We start from the raw sequence: 19,921 nt of genomic DNA, 5'->3' as shown, positions 1-19,921 counted from the left end.
TCGGGAGAGTTTGCTGAGTCCTTTCCAGGGCTGCTCATCCACCTTCACCCAACTTTCACCTGTGGCTCCAAGAAGCTGTAGGATGTGCAGCAGTTACACCTCAGTGAAACTGTCTCAGCAGGTTGTCTAAACCAGGTTGAGGGTAACTGAAAGGCTTCAAACCATTGGGAAGTTGGGGGGGAGGGGCTATCCCAAGCACATGAAGACTTCCCCCAAGGAACAGGGGGATGTGAACATTTTGTTCCGATGGACCATGAAGGCAGCAGAAGCACTTGGAGCCTGGGCAGACATGGAAGATGCCAAGGTCATCCACGGCTACCTGCTGTCCTGACTTTTGTCTTGTCCATGCACTTCAATGATACTGGAAGAGAGTGATGCTGATGATTTCAGGTAACTCTGCCTTATTGTGAGTCAAAGGACATCACCCATACCATTTGACTCAACTTTGACACTGACTGCACCTGACTTGTGTTAGAGCCTTCTACAGTTGTATTACTCTGATCAGCCACCCTCACCCTGATATGGTGATATCATTTTGGTCCTCTTCCAGTACAAAGGATGACAATGATAAACATCACCTATGAAATGAGGATAATGATACTTTTAATGGTTGCTCTATGGGCTATCTTGGGGCTCGAATGGAAATCATAAAGCACTAGACAGCATTAGCTATGTTACAGGAGGGAATGATCCCAACGTGGGCAGAGGACCGTGAGGAAGGAGGTAGGTCAAGCTGAGATGAGAGGCCATGGTAAGGGAACTGCACGAGGTGAAGCTGGAAAGGCAGGTGAGGGGGAGGCTGTGGAGGGCTTTGAGTGCCCAAGTGATACAACTTCTATGGATGATGAAGATCTGAAGTGTCCTCTGTTAAAGTTGCTCAGAAACATGATCTGAAATGCCAAGCAATCCAACAGGCTTACACTATCGTGATGCAGGGACTGTGTAGTCCAGTCTGGCAGGAGCTATAATCCCCAGGGGGAGACCCCAAACCTGCCAGCTCTCCTCTCTCTAGATGATAGACTGAGGATGCCATTCCACTACCCTCTCTCCTACCCCTTTCAAGCCTCCCTCTAAGATATCAGATTTTCTTATGATTCTGAAAGAACCCACCTAAGAATGGGGAATTGATGGGTCATCAGGTCAAGGCCTAATGATGATAAGATTCTGAGGGGACACATGGATCATCTCTTATGTATGAATAAAAGCAGTTTATCTTTGGTTCCTTGTGGTTTATTTTTATGTTTCTCTTAACTCCTGTGTTTCTACATAGCTGTGGTCTTTTCATCAGAAAATCTTGGATGTCCTCCACTTTATTAAACATTTTATTTCCCTGCAGTTTTGTATTCAGTTTTGCTAGATGTTATTCTTGGCTATAAAATTGTAGCAATATTATATTCTAATCTCTCTGCTCCTTTATAGTAGTTGTTGCTAAATTATGCGTGATCCTAACTGGAGCTCCTTGGTATCTGAATTATTTCTGGCTGCTTGCAGTAACATTTCATTGATTTGGAAGCTCTGGACTTTGGGGAGTGGCTGAAACTATTTCATATGATCAGCGTGTACAAGTAGATATCTGTACAAACAAGGAGTGTTGAGGTTGAGTGTCTGACACTTGTTTCTCACTCTCACTTGGTCAAAGTAGGGGATGAATATAGAAACTCTAGATTTTGGCTGTAACATTCCTGGGAGTTTTCATTAGGAGGTAGCCAGTAGATTCTTTCCATATCCACTTTGCCCTATGGTTCTAAAAATCTGGGCAATTTTCTTTTAAGATTTCTTGAAACAATTCTTGTTTTGGTCATGGTTTTCAGTTAGTCCAATGATCGCTACATGTTTTTTTTCTCCTTGATCTGTTTTTAAGGTTAGTTATTTTTGCTATGAGATGCTTTATACTTTCTTCAATTTTTAAAAATCTTTTGACTTGTTTTGGTATTTTTTGTTGTCTCATGGAGTCATTTGCTTCTTTTTGGTCAAATCCAGCCTCAGACACTTCTTAGCTATGTGACGACACAAATCACTAACAGCGGCTCAGTCTCAATTTCTTCCTCAATAAAATAAAGATAATAAAACATAAAGGTTGTGAAGATTAAATGAAATAACATGGGAAGTGCTTTGCAAGCCTTAGGTTAGCAGCTTTTAGCTATTATCATTATAGTAAGAAAATACTCAGCTACCCTTGCTAAATTCAAGCTCCTTGGCCTAAGTAAACTATATCCTCGGATTCTGAAAGAACTATTGGGATATGACTGCTGAGTCAATGACAGTGATTTTGGAAGGACAAATTCAGAGAGGGGCAAATGTTTTGATTCTCAAAAAAAATAAAAAATTAAAAGACCAGAATCTATATGGCAGTGAGCTTGGTTTCAATTGTTCATAAACTTCTAGAACGTATTTTTAAGGACTTAGTGGATGTTGAGAAAAGGAAAAATGGTCATAAAGATCCACAAAGAATCTGCAAACCACAGGCCAGTGATCTTGGCTTTAATTTGTGGTGATATTATTGAACGTATTGCTAAATAGGAAGTCAATGAACAAAAAGAAACAGCATGGCATCGGCAAAAATATTGGATTAACGTGATCTTTTAAAGGAAAATTCTGAGAGTAATACTTCCATGTACACAGTCATCTCAGCCCTCTTCCACTCAGAACAAAGTCAAGTGCAAGTCATATCATCATTTCTCTGATGGCGTGGTCTTCTTTGGCAATGATGGACAAATACAATTTTTTTTATTTTCTAACAGGGTTACTAAACTGGTAAGAAGCAGGGTGGCATCGTGCGTAAGAGCTGGTTTGGGAGTTAAAGAGTTCAAGTCTTGCCTCTGATACATTTTGACTGTGTGACTCTGGGCAAGTCACTTAACCTCTTAATGCCTTGGGCAACTACAACTATAAATTACAGATGAATTGCTTATCTATGTCCATGAAAGGAGTTTTTATGCCAAGAATTCCCTACACTGATGAAATCATAGGAAAAGACCCCAAAAGGGACGCCAAAGCTACACTGGTTGGTCAATGCGAAAGGTATAGTTTAGCTTGATTTTAGCAAATAATTTTGATAAAATCATGTTATTCTTGTGGAAAAGATGGAGGAATGTGGGCTAGATGGTCATACCACTGGATGGATTTGGAATTGGTTGAATGACTGGAATCCATCACCAATCAATCAAGAAACATTTAGTGCCATGTGTATCTCCAGTACTGTTCTAGATACAAGGAGGGAAGGGTGCTAGTCATTGAGAAAATGAGGAAATGCTCTGTGTAGAAGGTGGCACTAAGGCTGAGTCTTGAAGCAATTTTGAGGGATTGGTTCAATCAAGTGTGAGGAGGGAGGGCATTCCAGGCTTGGGGGGTGACCAGTTCAAAAGCCAATAGCAGTCATTAAACTTCTGATATCCACTTGAAAGGAAGTCTCTAGAGCTCCAGGTATCTGTTTTTGGGCCTGGGTTGGACTGCTCATCATTTTTAAAAAGGATTCAAACAAAAGCAGTATCTTTATTCAATGTACAGATGTCACAAGGCTGGGAGAGGCAGCTAACCCCCTGGGTAACAGAGCCAGGGATCCAGAAATAACCTGGTGAACTAGAACTGACATTCAGCAAAACCAGAGAAAGATAACATTCGATAGTGATAGACTTAAAGTTTATCCTTGACTTCAGAGATAGACTTTACAAGGACTAGAAGGGGAGGTATGGATAGTTTGTTTGGAGGAGCTGTGGGGGGCCAGTATTCGAGGCTGAAATAGGAACAAGGGAGTAAAGTGTCAAATCCAGTTTTGATATTAGGATAAAATTCCTAAAACTTTATATCAAAAGTGGAATGGGCTGCTTGAAGAGGTCCCCTGTGGAAGGTCTTCAGGTAAAGAAAGGCTAGGGCTACTCTTTTGATGCACAGATTAGACTTACTGGTCTCTAAGGACGCTTCCAATTTTGTAGTTCTAGGCTTTTGATGTGGTGGGTGGAGTAATGTATTTAGAGTTAGAAGATCTGGGCTCTGCTCACCTTTGTGGATCTGTTACACAAGCCTCAGTTTCCTCATCTGTACATTGAGGCTGGTGAACAAGATGACTTCTAAGTCTATCCCTTTCACTCCTTAGACTTCTAGATCCTATTAACCTAGGATGTGGGATACAGAGATGGAAAGTTATTTCCCCAAATTTGGGAAATTTCCCCAGCTGGGAAAGGGCGAGCTAAGAATGGAACCCAAGTTTCATCACTACCACCAAATCCAGGGTTCTTTTCACTGTTAGGTTGGCCAGTTGGCCAAGTGTTAGTAGTTGATAAGGAGAATTGTTATGACTGAGTTTTCTTCTTCTCAGATCAAATTTCAGACTGTTACTCGAGACCAGGAGGATGACCTTCCCCTCACACACACCTGGACCAGCATGAGGTCAGTCACCCTGTTTAGGGTTCTTTCTCAGAAACAGTCCCCTTCCCAGAAGCTAAACCTGAGCTGAGTGAGCACAGGGCTCGGATTCCCCAGCCAGTGCTCACAGCTGTTCTACTGGCCTATACATGGAAAAGGGGTCATGTGTGCTGAGAGCCCAGTTGGAACTGAGGCAGGGCCACCAAGAGCGGTCCAGGATTTGAAAAATCCTGAACATATGTGGTTGGTCTTTGTCAGAAGTCAAATCAATAAGGATTCATTATTTAAGTATCCACTATATGTGTAGATCTCTGCTCATTTGGGGAGCAATCGCAGGATTTAGCATTGGAAGGACCTTAAAGACCATCTAGTCTGACCCATATATGGTATAAATACGGAAACTGAGGCCCTGAGAAGGTACGTCAAGGTCAAGACTACACAGGTATTAAGTGGAGTGTGAGAATTTGAAATTCAGTTCTCTGACTTCAAATTCAATGTTCTTTCTATTACACCATCTTGCCTCTTTGTAGAACATCCTATATTTTACAAATCTGGAGTTTACGTAAAAACAACAAGTTTGGGTTCAAACCTCAGCTCTGCGGAACAGCTAGGTAGAGCAGTAGATAGAGAACCAATCATGGAGGACATGAGTTCAAATGCAACCTCAGACACTTACCAGCTGTGTGACTCTGGGCAAGTCACTTAACTGATTGCCTCTAATAAACCCCAACAACAAAACCAGAACTGTAATGGGACGAGTTAGAACCGACCCCTGTCTATCGCAGGACGCCACACTGAGAGCCTGCCTAGATAACCTTGGGGGCTTGTCAGTAGGGGTGGAACTAGATGGATTTCAGGAGGAAGGGTCTCGTCTTTGTTGGCAACGTGGCAGTTCTTTGTCCAGTTCCGGATGTCCAGTGGAGAAGACACCCATATAAGGAATAGTGTTAGGTGATAGGTTCAATATATAGGCTTAGGAATGTTCACGTAATTAAGACTATATATGCATGTGAGCTAGCTGGAATAAACGGAGCTCTCACCACCTTGTCACCCGCCTCATTTCATTACTCACTAGATCAAGGCCTCTTGCTGGACAAGAGCCTTGGGTAGGGGTTTAGGGATCCCCGTAATGGTCTAGGGGACCCCAACATAGAACAAACCAAATCTCTGCTGCTCATTCCTCTATGAGGTCTCTTTGGGCTGCAGTTTCCTCATCTGTAAAGTGAAGTGAGATCCTCCCCAGCTCAAAAGCCCATTATCCTCATGAAAACTTTGAGGGCAAAGATTAATCTCCCCATTTTACACAGAACAAAGCTGAGATTTAGCCAAGCGAAGTAGTTTGCTGAAGATCACCCATCTGTAGGTTGAACAACCTAGTCCCAATGAAATCACAGGTCTAGTTCCTATTCCTAATACAATAATGGGGATAGGAATGCAGACTGGACCTGTGATTTGATTTCGCATAGAAATCAAGGTGCACAGAAATGAACATTTTTCGGCAACTTACAGAATTACCTAGAGCAGTGGTCTCCAAAGTGGGGGCATAATTCTAGGGGAACCATGGCTCCAACCAACCAGATATTGAGATTGGTCACATCCCATGTTTTCCCTCCACTGTCAAATCCACTACCCCCTTCAACAGTCCCCTCCCACTGCTAACCCTTCCATGGTGGCATTGGTCCACCCTCTGCCCATCCCCAGTATCCCACCCGACTCTCCTCTCATCACAGCTCTGCCCTTAGGGGCAGGGGCTGGTGAAGAAGCATACTTTTCATTTTTTAGTGGGAGAGAGTAGCTCAGGATAAGCAGGCATGGATAGGCTGTGATTGGATTATATTTTCTGCCAAACTACCACTTTTTTGTGTTCCCTATTTCTATGTAGGGCACAACTTAACTTCTGAGCCTCAGTTTCCTTCAAATTTTCTTTATCAAGCATTATTATCAGAAAAAAATGTTTTCGCATCCTCCCACATATGTATAAGTATACAATACTTATAAATTGCATAAATGTACTGCTGTATGTGTAGTGCCCAAATGCCATCAAATCCTGAAGAAAGCTCAAGAAGGATTGTGTGTTCGTCCTTCGCTGCCAAAGACCATGCCATCAGAGAAATGATGACATGCCTTGCACTTGACTTTGTTTTGAGTGAGGGAGAGCTGTGCAGGTCACCAGCCTCACTTCTCCAGAGCCATCTGGTCAAGAAGGATGAATACTGGGGAAAGACCTTCCTGTTGAGGGCCAGGGTGGAGTGCAGTAGACAAGATCAAGATAGACCTTCGGGGAAACTGTTCTTTGAGACTGCTCATTATCATCCGGAATGGCTCTCCATGCCCCCCAGATGTTGCTGAATCCATGAGACAAACAAGAGAATTACAGAAAACAAGGGATATGTAAGATATCTCACAGTCTTTAATGTAAGACTGATTAAATCACTAGGGCAGGAGACAAGCAGAATGTCACGTAGGCTTGCAGTTTCCGTCTATAAATACCCTGACCCTCAGATCAATAAACGAGTTGGTCTATCTTCTCTCACCTCCCATGTCTTTCTTCACCACATCACCAAGCCATGTAGGCACGCAGGCTGTCTGCTACACCTTCCAAGCTGATGATGAAAAGACTTTGAAGACAGTCATGTTGGTTGTGTAAGGAGTCTAGGTAAGGAAGCTAGAGAGACAAAGCTGGACTGGAAGTCAGGAGCCCCAGACTCAAGCTCAGTTTTCTTCCCACAGAAAGGGTCCCAAGCCCTGGGTGAAGGGAGATCTGGCTCAACTTCTGTTCATCATTTTCCATCAAGGAGATCAACAGGGCCATGGAACAAAGGCTTAAGAGGCTGCTCCTGGGACTTGGGATCTTTTTGCAAGAGAAGAGACTACAAAGGTAGCAAGATGTTCAGAAGCAGGGGATGAGTGACTTCAACTTTATGATTCTGGCAACTTCCTTGCCGTTACTTCTCTGGGCTGATATCATGATGTGCAGTGTAGAGCAGTGGTTAGAGTTGGAGATAGAGGTCAGAATCCTAATACATTTACTAACTGTGTGATCAAGGCTAAGTCATTTAATGTTGGTTGGAGCCTAAATTTCCTCATCTGTAAAATGGGGATAACAGCAACTACTTCATAAGGGTTGTTGAGGGGATCAAGTAAGAAAACATATGTAAAGCATTTGACAAACCATAAAACATAAAATACTGTTATTTCCTTTTCAGTTCTATAATCAGAGGATGATGGTGAGAAGGGAATTATGATTTTTATATTAATCCACATATGTGTAATGAATATACTAATAATTTAGAATTTTCAAGAACTGCCTTTTCCGGCTCACAATGCAGCTTAAAATGATCAAACTTTGATGACGCTCACAGTCACTAGCATCTTTGTGGTTTTGTACTTAAAATGAAGTAATCAAAGACTGTAGAACCTGTTACCGTCACAGAACTCTGGCCCTGTGACCCATCAAGTAATGACCCCCAAAGACCTGAACAATGCTGTTCCCACAGAACTTCAGGTCACCTGTACCTTGGTATTATGGGAATTGTGGGCTGGTCATGGGAAAACACTTGGGTCCTGGGAACAACTGTTTGTAATCCACCTTCCTCCCTTCCTTCTCATTTGTGAATTGTGTATATAATCTCTATCTTTACTTCAGCAACAGGAATTCTAATCAGAATTCCCTATTTGCAAATCTGTTCCTCATCATGAAACTAATTAGTAAAATGGCTACCTGATTACTGGCACTTTGTCTCTGTCCTTCTGCTTCATCATTCTCAGGTTAGAGACTGGCTCAGTCTAACAATGGGATTTAGACAGGAAGGGAATTTAGACATTGTTTATTCCAACCCACTCATTTTACAGATGAAGGAACTGAGGCCCACAGAAGAAATCTCCCTTGGCCAATGGGGTAGAGATCAGATGAGCAGAATCATGGAGGAAGTACCTCTATCTCCATGGGACAGTCAGGGGGAGGGGAGTCATTTCTGTAATTCTGCTTTAATTTCCTCGGTTCCAGCTTCCAGTCCTGCCCACCAAGGCTCCGTCAAATTTTTTTGGGGGGCTCAGAGAGGCCCAGCCCTTTACTCCCCACTTCAGTCTCCATTATGCCACAAGGTCAACTAGGTCAGTCCTGACTGCTGTGACCTGACAGTCCTAATGTGACTGACCGATTGGGGCCCACACTTTAAAGTCTGTGTCATTTGCTCTGCCTGTCACCAATCCAATGGAAACTTGATGAGAAATGCATGATGGAGAGGCCTTTTTTCTCCCCACTTGAGAGCTCCCTTGTCCAGGAATCCTTGGGCTGCTTCCTGCTAATTGAATGAGGGCTTTTTTACTGGCCGCTGTGCCAAAACTGAGTGTGCAAAGTAAGAGGTGCTAAGTGACGAGCTCTCCCTCCCCTCTGCTCCCCAACACTGGTAAAGCAAGGCCTTGTGTGGGCCTCCAGGTGGGAGGAACAGGAGCCAGTTGCTGTCACGAGGCTCTCAAAGCAGGGCCATGTTCCTTGTCTTTTTTTTCCTGCTGACTTTGCCACCAAGCCTCAGCCTTCACTTGCAGCTTCCCTCAGCAACTGGGGCCTCATCCCCCACACACCCTCATCCAATCCATTCCTGTGATATGCCTCATGGGGCTGCCATTTGGAGAGGGGCCCAGCTTGGCCACCCTTCACTCTCCTCACTTTGCTCTCTGAGCTTTACGAGCAAGATCCGGCACAGGCTCCTTCCCAAGTCCGAACCCCTCCTGGATGGCTCTCTCCTCTTAGGAGGCAGGCACCTGAGGTAAACAGAGGTTACGTGACTTGCTCAAGGTCACACAGCTAGTAAATGTCCAAGGCCATATTGGAACTTCTGGTCTTCCTGACTCCAGCCCTAGCACTCTGTCTACTGGGCCACCAATGAGGAGGTTGGATATTCCAGGCTGGGCACTAGGTCAGCCCAAGTCATGCATGTTTCTCAATCTCCTTTGCTCTGACTGTTACCACTCCCTGGAATGGCCTCTTTTCCTTGTTCTTTCCTTGTAATCTGATTCCTACCCTTCTCCAAAGCTCAGTTTGAGCCCTATCCAAGTTTTGCTTGCCAGGTAGACTCATCTTCCTGAGTTCAAATCCTGCCTGGGGACATCGCCCTGTTTACCCCAGTTTCCTCATCTGTAAAATGATCTGGAGAAGGAAATGGCAAACCACTCCAGGATCTTTGCCACGTGGGGTCAGGAAGAGTTGGATACGACTGCAAAACAACTGAACAGATACTTATAGGAAGGCATCTTATAGAGTGTACAGAGAAAAAAGGTGAGTCCCTGCAGAGGCATCACGTACACAGAACTGGCAGGGACCTCGACGTCCATCTATCTAGTCCAAAATCTCCCTCATTTCACAAAATGAGGATGCTGAGGTCTAGGGTTCAGTAGCTTGCTCAAGGTCACCTGAGGGTCAAAGGCAAGGTTTGAACTTGTCCTCTGATTCTAGGGCCAGTTCTCCTTACTCTTCGTCAAAGGTCACACAGCAGTTTGGTGACTGGAGCCTGACCATTCCACTCTGCTTCTACTTCTTGAAGGGGATGGCTTCTGGGTGCCTGGTTTCTACCCTTTCTTGGTTGTCTCCCTCTGGCTATGTCAAAGTGAGGTCAAGGTTCCTCACACTGACTCCTTGATAGAGCTGCCCCCTTGTAACCAGGTTACTTCTCAAATGGCACAGACCACAAACCACCTTTTCAAAGGCTGCTGTGGTTTAAAAAAAAAGTCATCCCCTAGCATTTCCACACTAGGCCAAGCTGACTCTCACCTAGCAAACACCCTAGAGTCAGCACTCTGCATGTGGTAGAACCTGCTGGCACTTGTGTTCCACTGACCTTGGGATTCACAAATACTACTTATAAAAAAAAAAAAAAGACCCGGAAGACAAGTGAGGTGTTCTTGGAGCACTGACAGAAGTGACATAATAAATTTGAGAGAAAGTTGTAGGACTCAAGATTTAGGAAGGACAGGTGAAGATGGGGGAGGAGGGACCAGGTAGAAGACCTGTGTGGACGGCCCTCAACACTCTCAATCTTAGAATGGTCCCAGTTAGGGAACCCAAAGCAACCTCTCCCCACACACATCATAAATCAAAGATCTCCTGAAAATCCTCTAGACCCTGGCCTCACAAATTCTAAGGAATAAAAAGTCTAAACTTGGAGGCAGCTAAGGTTAATCTAGTCTAAATTGCGCAATCAGACAGCCCAAAATAATTAACTTCAGAGGCAAGGTGCCTTTTTCAAAAGGAATTTTTGACCCATATGATTTTGGGGGAGGGAAAATTAAACTTGTGAATTCTGCATACTACAATCATGACGTCTCCACTCAACATAGACAGGTGGCACCCCCTAGGGGCCAGAAGTTGCCAGCACTCAACAGCTTTCAGTAGGACGTTGTACCCGGGGCCAGATTCAGCTTTGAAGAAACATTAACCACCAATAACCTAAGAGGTCCTGATGGGGGAAGTAGACAGGTTTCCTTCTTGCTACAGCACCAGAGAATCTCAGGATTGAAAAAGAGACCATTTAGTACAACCCATACCTAAATAAAAATTCCCCCATGCTATAGCCAACAAGATGTCATCCAACCTTTATGGGCACCCCTCCAGTGAGACAGGCCATTCCACCTTGAGATAGCTCTTCAGTTTAAGTAAGTTTTTCCTGATAGCAATCCTAAATTGTCTTCTTTGCACCTTCCACCCAGTATCTCTAGCTCTGTAATCTGGGGCCAAGCAGAACAAGTCTGAGGCCTCTCCCTCAGCCATTGATCATGTCCCTTCTCACTATATCTTTTCCTCATGCTATTTTTTTAACCAATGCTCAGATGGCATGAACTCCACAGTCCCTTCACTACTCTGGTAGACATCCTTTGGTCATGTACTCCTTAAAACGTGGGGCCCTGAATCGAACACAGGACACCTGCTGAGCACACAAGAATCATCACCTCCCTAGTCCTAGGCTCCTCTTGTAATTGCATTAGCTTTGGGGGTTGTCACTTCTGACACACACTGACCTTTTGCAGAGTTATCTAGCCACATGCTATTCTCACCCGGTACTCAGCAGGTTGTTGTTTTGAATCCAAGGCTGCCTTTGTACCTATTTAATTTCACTTTATGATATTCAGTGCGACCTTCTAGCCCAAAGGTATCACAACCATGGCAGGGCCCATGAAACTCCCAAGTGTGGCACAAACCAGATTGTAATTGGGAAGTGTTTAACAAAATAAATAGAAACACAAGGTCGATGTTGGTTTGAGGTTTTCGAAGTCAATATGTTGCCCAGAGGGATCTGTTTCTAGGAGTCTGACATCACTGCCAGCCTTCTGCCTTTTAGATTCAGTATGTCAGTACATTAGGTTAGGTCTCCCTTGAAGCTCTGGGTCATTTGAACATCTGCCAAGCCCCACCACCTATGTCTTTATCGAAGTCACAGAGAAGTGTCCAACAGCACAGGTGCCTGAGAGACTCCATTAGAGATCACACCCCAAGTGGATATGGAATCAATGAGAGCTATATTCTGTGTCTCACCATTCAACCTTAATTGTTAATTCCTTTAACTGTACCATTGTCTAGCCTAGGGCTTCTTAAACTTTTTTCACTAGGCAACCCAAATTTCGGTTGCCTTAGTTGGCATTGTGTGACCTAACAGCATGCACATGCAAAGTGCACATACTTTGTGCTCAGAACCAAGGCTGCAGTGAAGTTGTACAATGCAACTTGGGGCAAGCACTGCCAGAAACACCTTGGATTCGTTGTGTTTGACTGTGAATTAACTTTTGGTCATTGTGTGTTCCGAAACCTTTTAATGTTGCCAAATTTTTCAAGACTCCATATGGGATGGAGATTCCCAGCTTAAGAAGCACTGCTAACAGCACTAATCCTTTGCATTGTTTCCTAGGCAGCCAGGAGGTTCTGTGGTGCTAGATGTGGAGCCAGGAAGAGCTGAATTTCAATCCTGCCTCATTTGTAAAAGGGCTAGAATAGCACCTACCTCACAGGGTTGTTTTGAGGATCAAGTCAGATCATACAGGGGAAGTACTTTGAAAACCTTAAATGCTGTATTAATGCCAGCTATCATTATTGTTATCCACAAGAAGAGCATAAGCCTGTGCCAAATGATCTGATAAAATCTAGTTAAAATACAGCAGATCAGCTAGGCAGTGCAAGTGGATAGAGTGCAGGGCCTGGAGTCAGGAGACCTCAGTTCAAATGCACCCTCAGACACTTACCTGCTGTGTGACCCTGAGCAAGTTACTGAACTTACTTTGCCTCAGTTTCCTCATCTGTAAAATGAGCTAGAGAAGGAAATGACAAACCGCTCCAATATCTTTGCCAGGAAAACCCCAAATAGGGCCACACAGTTGGACAGGACTAAGTAAAGGTACATAGACTGAAAGACACCATGACATAGTTGGAATGAGGAAGTCCTGAGTTCAAATCACCCCTTAGATACTATGATCCTGAACCTTTGAGGCTCAGTTTCCTCAGTGAGGATAATCACACTCGCCTCCTACAGGGTTGTTGTAATGATGAAATGAGAGAATGTAAATTGTTTTTTCAAACTATAAAGGCCTAGAGAGTGTGAGTCACTATTACATATATCCTGTCCAAAATATGAAGTTAACATAGCTAGACATGTGCTTGATGAAGCCATCCTGGGAGTCCATGACCGCCATTTCCTTTTCTAGATGTTTATAAACCAACTATAAATAGAAACCAGGCTCACTGACTGCTCCTTTATAGAATCCATTCCCTTCTCCAGCCCTCTGGCACCTCCCCACTCCTCCACGGCCTGTGCGGGGCTCAGCTTTGGGCTCAGCCAGAGCAGGGGAGCACTTCCTTACTGTCTTCGTGTTCTTCTTAGACATGGCTCATTCATTACTAGTCAAGGTTGCTCTGTCTTCTCCTTGGCAAACAGAAGCGAGAGATGAAGAGTTATCCATCACTGTTCCATCCACTTGGAGCACTACTTTTATCCCTGCTTTGGTTCTCTTCTCTCCAGTGTTGTTTTGTTTTTATAGGCCACTATGTTTATTTCTCCTTACCCGTCCTCGTATCTTACAAATCTAAGCTGCTGAGCTTCTCTGCGCATGCGGCATTAGCTTCTTTAGACAACTATCCTTTTTCCTTCTTGCTAGAATTATCTTCACAGTTTCATCCCTGAAAACTCGCCCTCCCTCCTGGGTTGCCTTCTTCTACAGGTCCACGAGATCCCCCTCAACTCTGAAATGTGCTTGTTGAACTGAATTGCTTCCCTAGAATCTCAGGTGCATGTCAAACTGGGCTGGTTTTCCTCTTCTACATCACACATTCTGTGACAGAATAGCCACTTTCCAAGTTTTCCATCATTCCCACCCTAATGACCAGTTCCTCTTTGTTGGTAAGACTTGAGTCCACAAAGTAGTTTTCCTTGTTTGCTTCTGCAACTTTTGAATGATGAAATTCTAATTAACGGAAAAGCTGATGATGTAGTCAGAATGCAGTGCAGCTGAAAGAGCCTTGGACTGAGTCTGCGGCCTCAGGCTCACATCCCGGCTCCACCATTTACCACCTGGGAAGCTTTCAGGCCTCACTTCACCTCTATGCCTCAATTTCCTTAAATGTAAAATGAAAGGTTTGAACTACATCTCTTCCAACTGTACATCTGTCTAAAATTTACAACCAAAAGTGGAAAAGGGCAAATTCCTGAGCAATAAAGGATTGTTCTTCATTTGGAATTAGAACACTTTAGGGTACGGAAGCATCTCAGAAATTATTTTGTCCAATCTTCTCTCCTGAGCTGCTTGTCCTGGTCTGCAATGGACAGAGCGCTGGTTTCTGAATCATGGTATTAGACATTTAGAACTATATAGGGACTTAGTCTAACTACCCTATGTTTACACATCAGGAAACTGAGGAAGAGAGATTAAGCCGACTTGCCCAGAGTTACACAAATAGTGTCTGAAACAGGATTTTAACCTAGAACTTCCTGACTCCAAGTCCTGTGCCATCTGTATCCAATATAACATGCTGCCTCTCAGAAAGTCTGAAAGATCTATCAAATTTCACCTCTAACACTTGTAGTCATAAGATCATATTGCAAGTCACTGACGCTTTCTGAGTTTGTTTTTCATCATCAAAATGAAGATAAAACCTGTAGGATCCACCTCATGGGGTTGCTCAGAGGCTTACATGAGTTAAGGTGTGCAAAATACTTTGCAAATTTTCAAGTATTATCTAACTGTCACCTATTGTTATTTCCACTACCTCAATCTGCTTGTTAGACTTACTCAACAGTCTAAAAAAAGCAAGTGATACTAATGTTTGTGGTTAGAAATTACTGAGACCAACTCCTGGAAAAAACTACCCAAGAAAGGAGACGTAGTGCTTCCAATACTGCCTGCAACTCCAGTCCCTGCTAAAAAGAGCAGTACATCCTTCATGCAAACCACCAAGTATTCTTTTGTGTGTAGAAAAGTGTAGAAAGCGACAGACCATATGACTTAGACAAATACAGCATAATTTATTTTTTATGTTCATTTCCAAGAATGATTGGGGTATGTGGTAGAGGGGAAGGGAATGTTTCAAACAGCTCTAAGTGACAGAGTCCATCCAGCAAAGGCAGAATTCCACAGGGATTTGTACTCCAGTTTCCCCTCCTACGTAGCAAGCAGTGGAAGGGAATGTGTTGGGCTCATTCTAAGATATCTACAGGTGCTGCCTGGCTCCTGAACTGTTATACACACAAGAGGGAAGGCTGTGGTAGCTTGGTCACTGCTAACACAAAAACATTTTTAAAAAAAATTTATTTGATATAACCTTTATAAATTTTAGGAAATGTTTGATATGATTAGAAAGGGCTTGAGTTTTGGTTCTTTGCAGCAGGAATGCTGAAGATGGGTGGTCTAACAGACAGGGCAGTGGATGGATCTCAGCCAATCTCAACAAGCTTGTTATCTCAGCAGAGAAGGTTTACAGTAAATGTAGCTGTGCACTGACAGAACGATTTGTTGGCAATACCAAATTCAAAACATGATCATCAAAAATTCAGAATCATCAAAAGAGACACAACCAAAAAAGTCTGAAAAACCTAACAGTAATGATTCCAGAAATGATCCAAGGGTAGGAAAAATTTTCAGCAGTAAGGATTAGCTCTGAAGTACCGGAGAAAAGGATGTGGTTCCTTTTGGTCACTTGGGCAGGGTCCACATGAGGTTACTTACATGTCGTACTGTCCCATGAAGGCATTTCCCTAAGAACAACTCTGCAGGAACAGAAGAATTTACAAAGGGAACTGGTCCACTGGCCTTGGTGACCTATATTTCAAAGAATAATGCTTATCAACCAAACATGAGTCTCTAACAAATGATTCTTCCACATCATGAGAAAGTTGAATTCAAAACAACTAAAATATAAGCAAAACATGTAAAAAAACAAGTTTCAAGTCCTCAACTAAAAATATGTATATAAGAGAAGATTTAGCTCAGCTTCCTTGATAATGGAAAAATGAGATCCTTTAGGGTTCGCCAATTATAAGGGACTGTTCCTTGTACCTCAGTCTGAGGTAAATGGATCTCTATGAAAATTCAATCTCTAACTCAAAAGAAATACTTGGTGATGTGTTGGGGTTCATAACTCAAGGTCTGTTTCCCAAACTGCGTTCTGTGGGACCCAGGCATTCCACATCAGGTGAACAAGGATTTCATGAGAAAATTGATGCTAATGATATCACTTCTAAAATGTTAAATATGAAATGGTGCATTATTAAAATACTAATTATGAACAGCAATTTTCCATTATGAAAATAGATTTAATGTCTTCTATTTTACTCTAAAATTTCTCCAACTTCTTTTATCCTAGGGATTCCCTGGACAGGAATTTAAAGGTTCAATGAAACACTTTTTAGCCAAAATAATTCTGTGGCTAAACTGATTTGGGAAACCCTGGTTTAGAAGGAATAAGGAACTGGGTTTCAACCAAATGCACATCTTGACTAGCCCAGGAGGCTAGCTAGAGGAGAATCTGGGTTAAAATAAAGATGATAGAGAGTGCAGTTTGTGTTCTAGTCGTACCTTATGTTAAAAAATAAAACTAGAGGTAAAAACTGGTGGCTACTTGTGAGACTAAGGGGCTCTTATTAATAACTACGACTCAAACTCTCTCATGCTGCTTTCCCCCCTCTTTCTGCCATCTGGCTCTCCTCACACATCCGGGGAATCAGCACATAGTGCATCTAGAAGAAGGCAGCCAATGCAGTTCCAAGGCAGATACAGGCCAATAAGGCTACAAGCATCAAGTCTCCGAGACGAGGACTTCAGTGGTGCCCCAGATGAAATGATGACATGTCAAGTGGCTTTGCAGACAAAACTCTTCTGCCTCCTGGCAAAAGTAAAGTGGTTTAAGGACAAAGTGGGTTTTTCCTTTCACTGAGAATCATAGATTTTTAAGAGCTGGAAGCAAAATTAGCATCACAAAATTATGGAATCTTAGAGAAGGAAAAGACAGGTCATCTAATCCAACCCTCTTCATTTTACAGATGAACAAACTGAGGCCTGGAAAGATGAAGTCACTAGCCCAAGGTCCTACAGCTTGCAGGTGGCAGAGACATGACTAGAGACATATCTGATGGCTAGTTTGTGCTCTGTCCACTTCAGCAGGCTGCCCTCTAGAAATAGATTCTAAAAACAAAACAAAAATAATCTTCAACTATATGAGGCATCTTAAAATGATTACTGTACTGTCACAGTACTCAAGAAAAGATAAAAGGAATTTTCACTGGGAATGTTCTTGCTTAAAAAAATAGAGATTTTTTTTTTAAATGTGTGTCTCTGGTTTCTAGATGGCGTCTCCTTGGGTGCAGAAAGATGGCTTTCAGCAGTCCTGAGAGGTGGCCTCATTTTCAGTGGCACATTCGAGAGGTCATTTCCTTCTGTCAAAAACAAGCCCCCCAACCCAAACACAACAGTAAATTACGGAAATCAGAATAACTGTAAGAGGTAAGACCCAAACCAAAATTCTACTGTAGGTGCCAACTGTGAACTGATTTTTAGCCTCCTGAAAAGCAAAAGGCACTAGAGTAACAACCAGCCAGTCAGTTATTTCAGCATTTCACAGAGGCACTTAAAGAACTTTATAAGTATCATGGTTCTCTGTTACTTAAGGTGGAGGACAGGACATTGGTAACTAATTCCAACTTTCTATCCTATGATCCTACCTAGATAATTATCCCTTCCATCACTTTCATCTGCATACAAAGAAGTGAAGGAAATAGGAAAGCTTGATGGGAGAGCTCTCTTTCACCTGAGATACACAGGCCAGGTAAGTCCTGGCCCACTTAATTCTTAGCTCTGGCCATGGCTGGTAACCTTATGCAGGTTACTTCACCTGACACATAGTGCACTGCAAGGGGTGCTCCACCTGCAGCCAGAGGATCTGGGTTTGAGCCCTTGCTCTGCCTCTTGCTACCTGAATGACCTAAGCAGGGCACTCAACTTTCCTGGACCTCAATTTCTTCACTACAGAATGAGGAAGTCAGTCTAGAAGACCCGAAGGTCCCTTTCGATCATTCAGTCTATGATCCTTATTTGTCCAATAGGTACTCTATCCTGTAAACCTGCCCAAACACCATTCCTTCTCCCTTGCCTGATGGACCCTTCATATGCAATTCTGCATTACAACAATTGGTACTCATGGCTTATCTCCCCAACTAGACTGTAGTGAGCTCCTTCAGGATGGCAGTCATACTTATTTTTCTTTCTTTCTCTCTCAGTTTCATGTACAGTGTTCTTTGTTTAGAGCAGGCACATCCTAAATGCCTGATAAATGAATGAGGACCCATACTGGATTTCCTGGTGTTTTGTTCTATCTGCAGAGAGTTTTCTCTCATTTCCACACATATTACCGTAGTCTGGTTCTGTTAGCCCCTATTAGATTAAGTAAGTTTTGTTACTCTCTCTGCCTCCAGTCTCTTCCCTTTCCAATCCACCCTTCACACCAATGCAGAGGTCATCTAACTGTTGCCCTTTCCCACTTTTATAGAGTTCTGTTCCTATCCTAGAACAGAAGCTCACCTGTATCTCATCCTTCCCTCCCTTCAAGTCATTCCTGACCCTCCTGCCGACCCTAACTATAAGTGATACCTTCTCTGCTTGTGAGGCTCTTCTCTCACATCTTATCTATCTATTATGGAAAAGCTGGGATGTTCATTCTTCATATTCTTTTTGCATCCTTAGGGCCTAGCATGGAGTCTTGCACACAAGCAAGCACTTAATGTTGGTTAAATTTCAGAAATGACTGCTGAGAGGCAGGTAATGAGGAGGAGGTATTGTTCAGCACTGCCACTATTCACAGACAACTGGAAGCAACTAATTATATGCCACCAAAAAAAAATTGGTGCTACATTTTAGGCTGAGTATTGGCAAGCTAGAATGCATCCAGAAGAGTGTGATAGGCTGGGACGTCCAGACTTGCAAGCCAGAGAGGCCTGATGGACACAACTAAGGATGTTTGGTATGGAGAAGAAAAGGCTTAGGGATAACAGGATAACCATTTTTCAAATACAGGAAAAGCTGTCACGTGGCAGAAAGATTTGACTTAGTTTGTTTGGCAACCACTGGATTTTGGCTGAATAAAAAGACAACTTCCTAACCAATAGAGCTGTCCAAAAGTGTAGTTAGCTGGCTCAGAAGGTAAAAGAGTTCTCCACCTCTGGAAGTCTTTAAGCAAAGACTGAATGGCTACTTGTCAGAAACACTATAGAGGGGATTCCTCTGTAAGTACTGGTTGGAAGAGCCAACCTCTGAGGTTTCCTCCCAATTGAGACTCTATGAGAATATAAACCATCAGGGCACTAGAGAGCATCATGCATTCAGGGAGTAGCGGCTTGACAGAACAACAGAATCTCTTAAGGGAACAGGATCCTCAGGAAAATTTGAGGGTATAGGGGTGGTTTTACTTCATGACTTTCGTCCTGAAATTGCTTTATATTTTCAGCCTAGGTAAGAGATGGGGCAGGGGTGGAGAACTTGCAGCTTCAAGACCACATGTGGTCTTCTAGGTCTTTGGGTGAGGCCTTTTGACTCAGTCCAAGTTTTATAGAACAAATCCTTTTATTAAGGGAATTTGTTTTGTGAAGTTTGGATTCATTCAAAGGCCACACTAGAGGACCTAGAGGGCTACATGTAGCCTTGAGGCTGAGGGTTCCCCACCCCTGAATAGGAGCTCTTCCTGAGAAGTTTAAGATAAAGGTGACACCTGAGAAAAGAACCATAGGACTCTTTTCTTTTGGTGGGCAAGGTGTAGTGAGGGACATAGGAGGTCACTGATGTCTTTGAAAATAGCACAGATGAAACCAGGCTGAGGATGACTGTAGCAGAGTGCTCCCTTTATTACAGGGTAAATCACAGGACTTGGAGCTGGAAGGGACCTCAGGAGAGGCAGTGGAGGTATCTTGACCACAGTAACAGAGCTGCAAGTAGCAGGGCTGCGAGCCACCCTAGGTCCTTGAGTCTACCTCCCTGGTTCTTCCACTACGCCACCCACATGTCCTCAAAGTTTAGGTCATCTTGACTTCCCAAAGCT

General features: G+C 43.2%; 1 protein-coding gene across 1 annotated transcript in view; it reads right to left on the bottom strand.

Moving 5' to 3' along the window:
- Positions 1 to 14,844: 14,844 nt before the first annotated feature.
- Positions 14,845 to 19,921, bottom strand: part of MOB3A (MOB kinase activator 3A) — a 35,981-nt gene continuing 30,904 nt past the window's right edge. Inside the window, exon 4 of the mRNA XM_072601494.1 lies at positions 14,845 to 17,270. Within this exon, the coding sequence (XP_072457595.1) occupies positions 17,241 to 17,270 (30 nt within the window). The 3' untranslated portion in view covers positions 14,845 to 17,240. The remainder of the gene's footprint in view (positions 17,271 to 19,921) is intronic.

Source organism: Notamacropus eugenii, chromosome 4 (assembly GCF_028372415.1).
Source record: "Notamacropus eugenii isolate mMacEug1 chromosome 4, mMacEug1.pri_v2, whole genome shotgun sequence".
Lineage (NCBI taxonomy): Eukaryota > Metazoa > Chordata > Mammalia > Diprotodontia > Macropodidae > Notamacropus > Notamacropus eugenii.
Note: the sequence above shows the minus strand (reverse complement) of the source record. Positions and strands in the feature narration are given on the sequence as shown.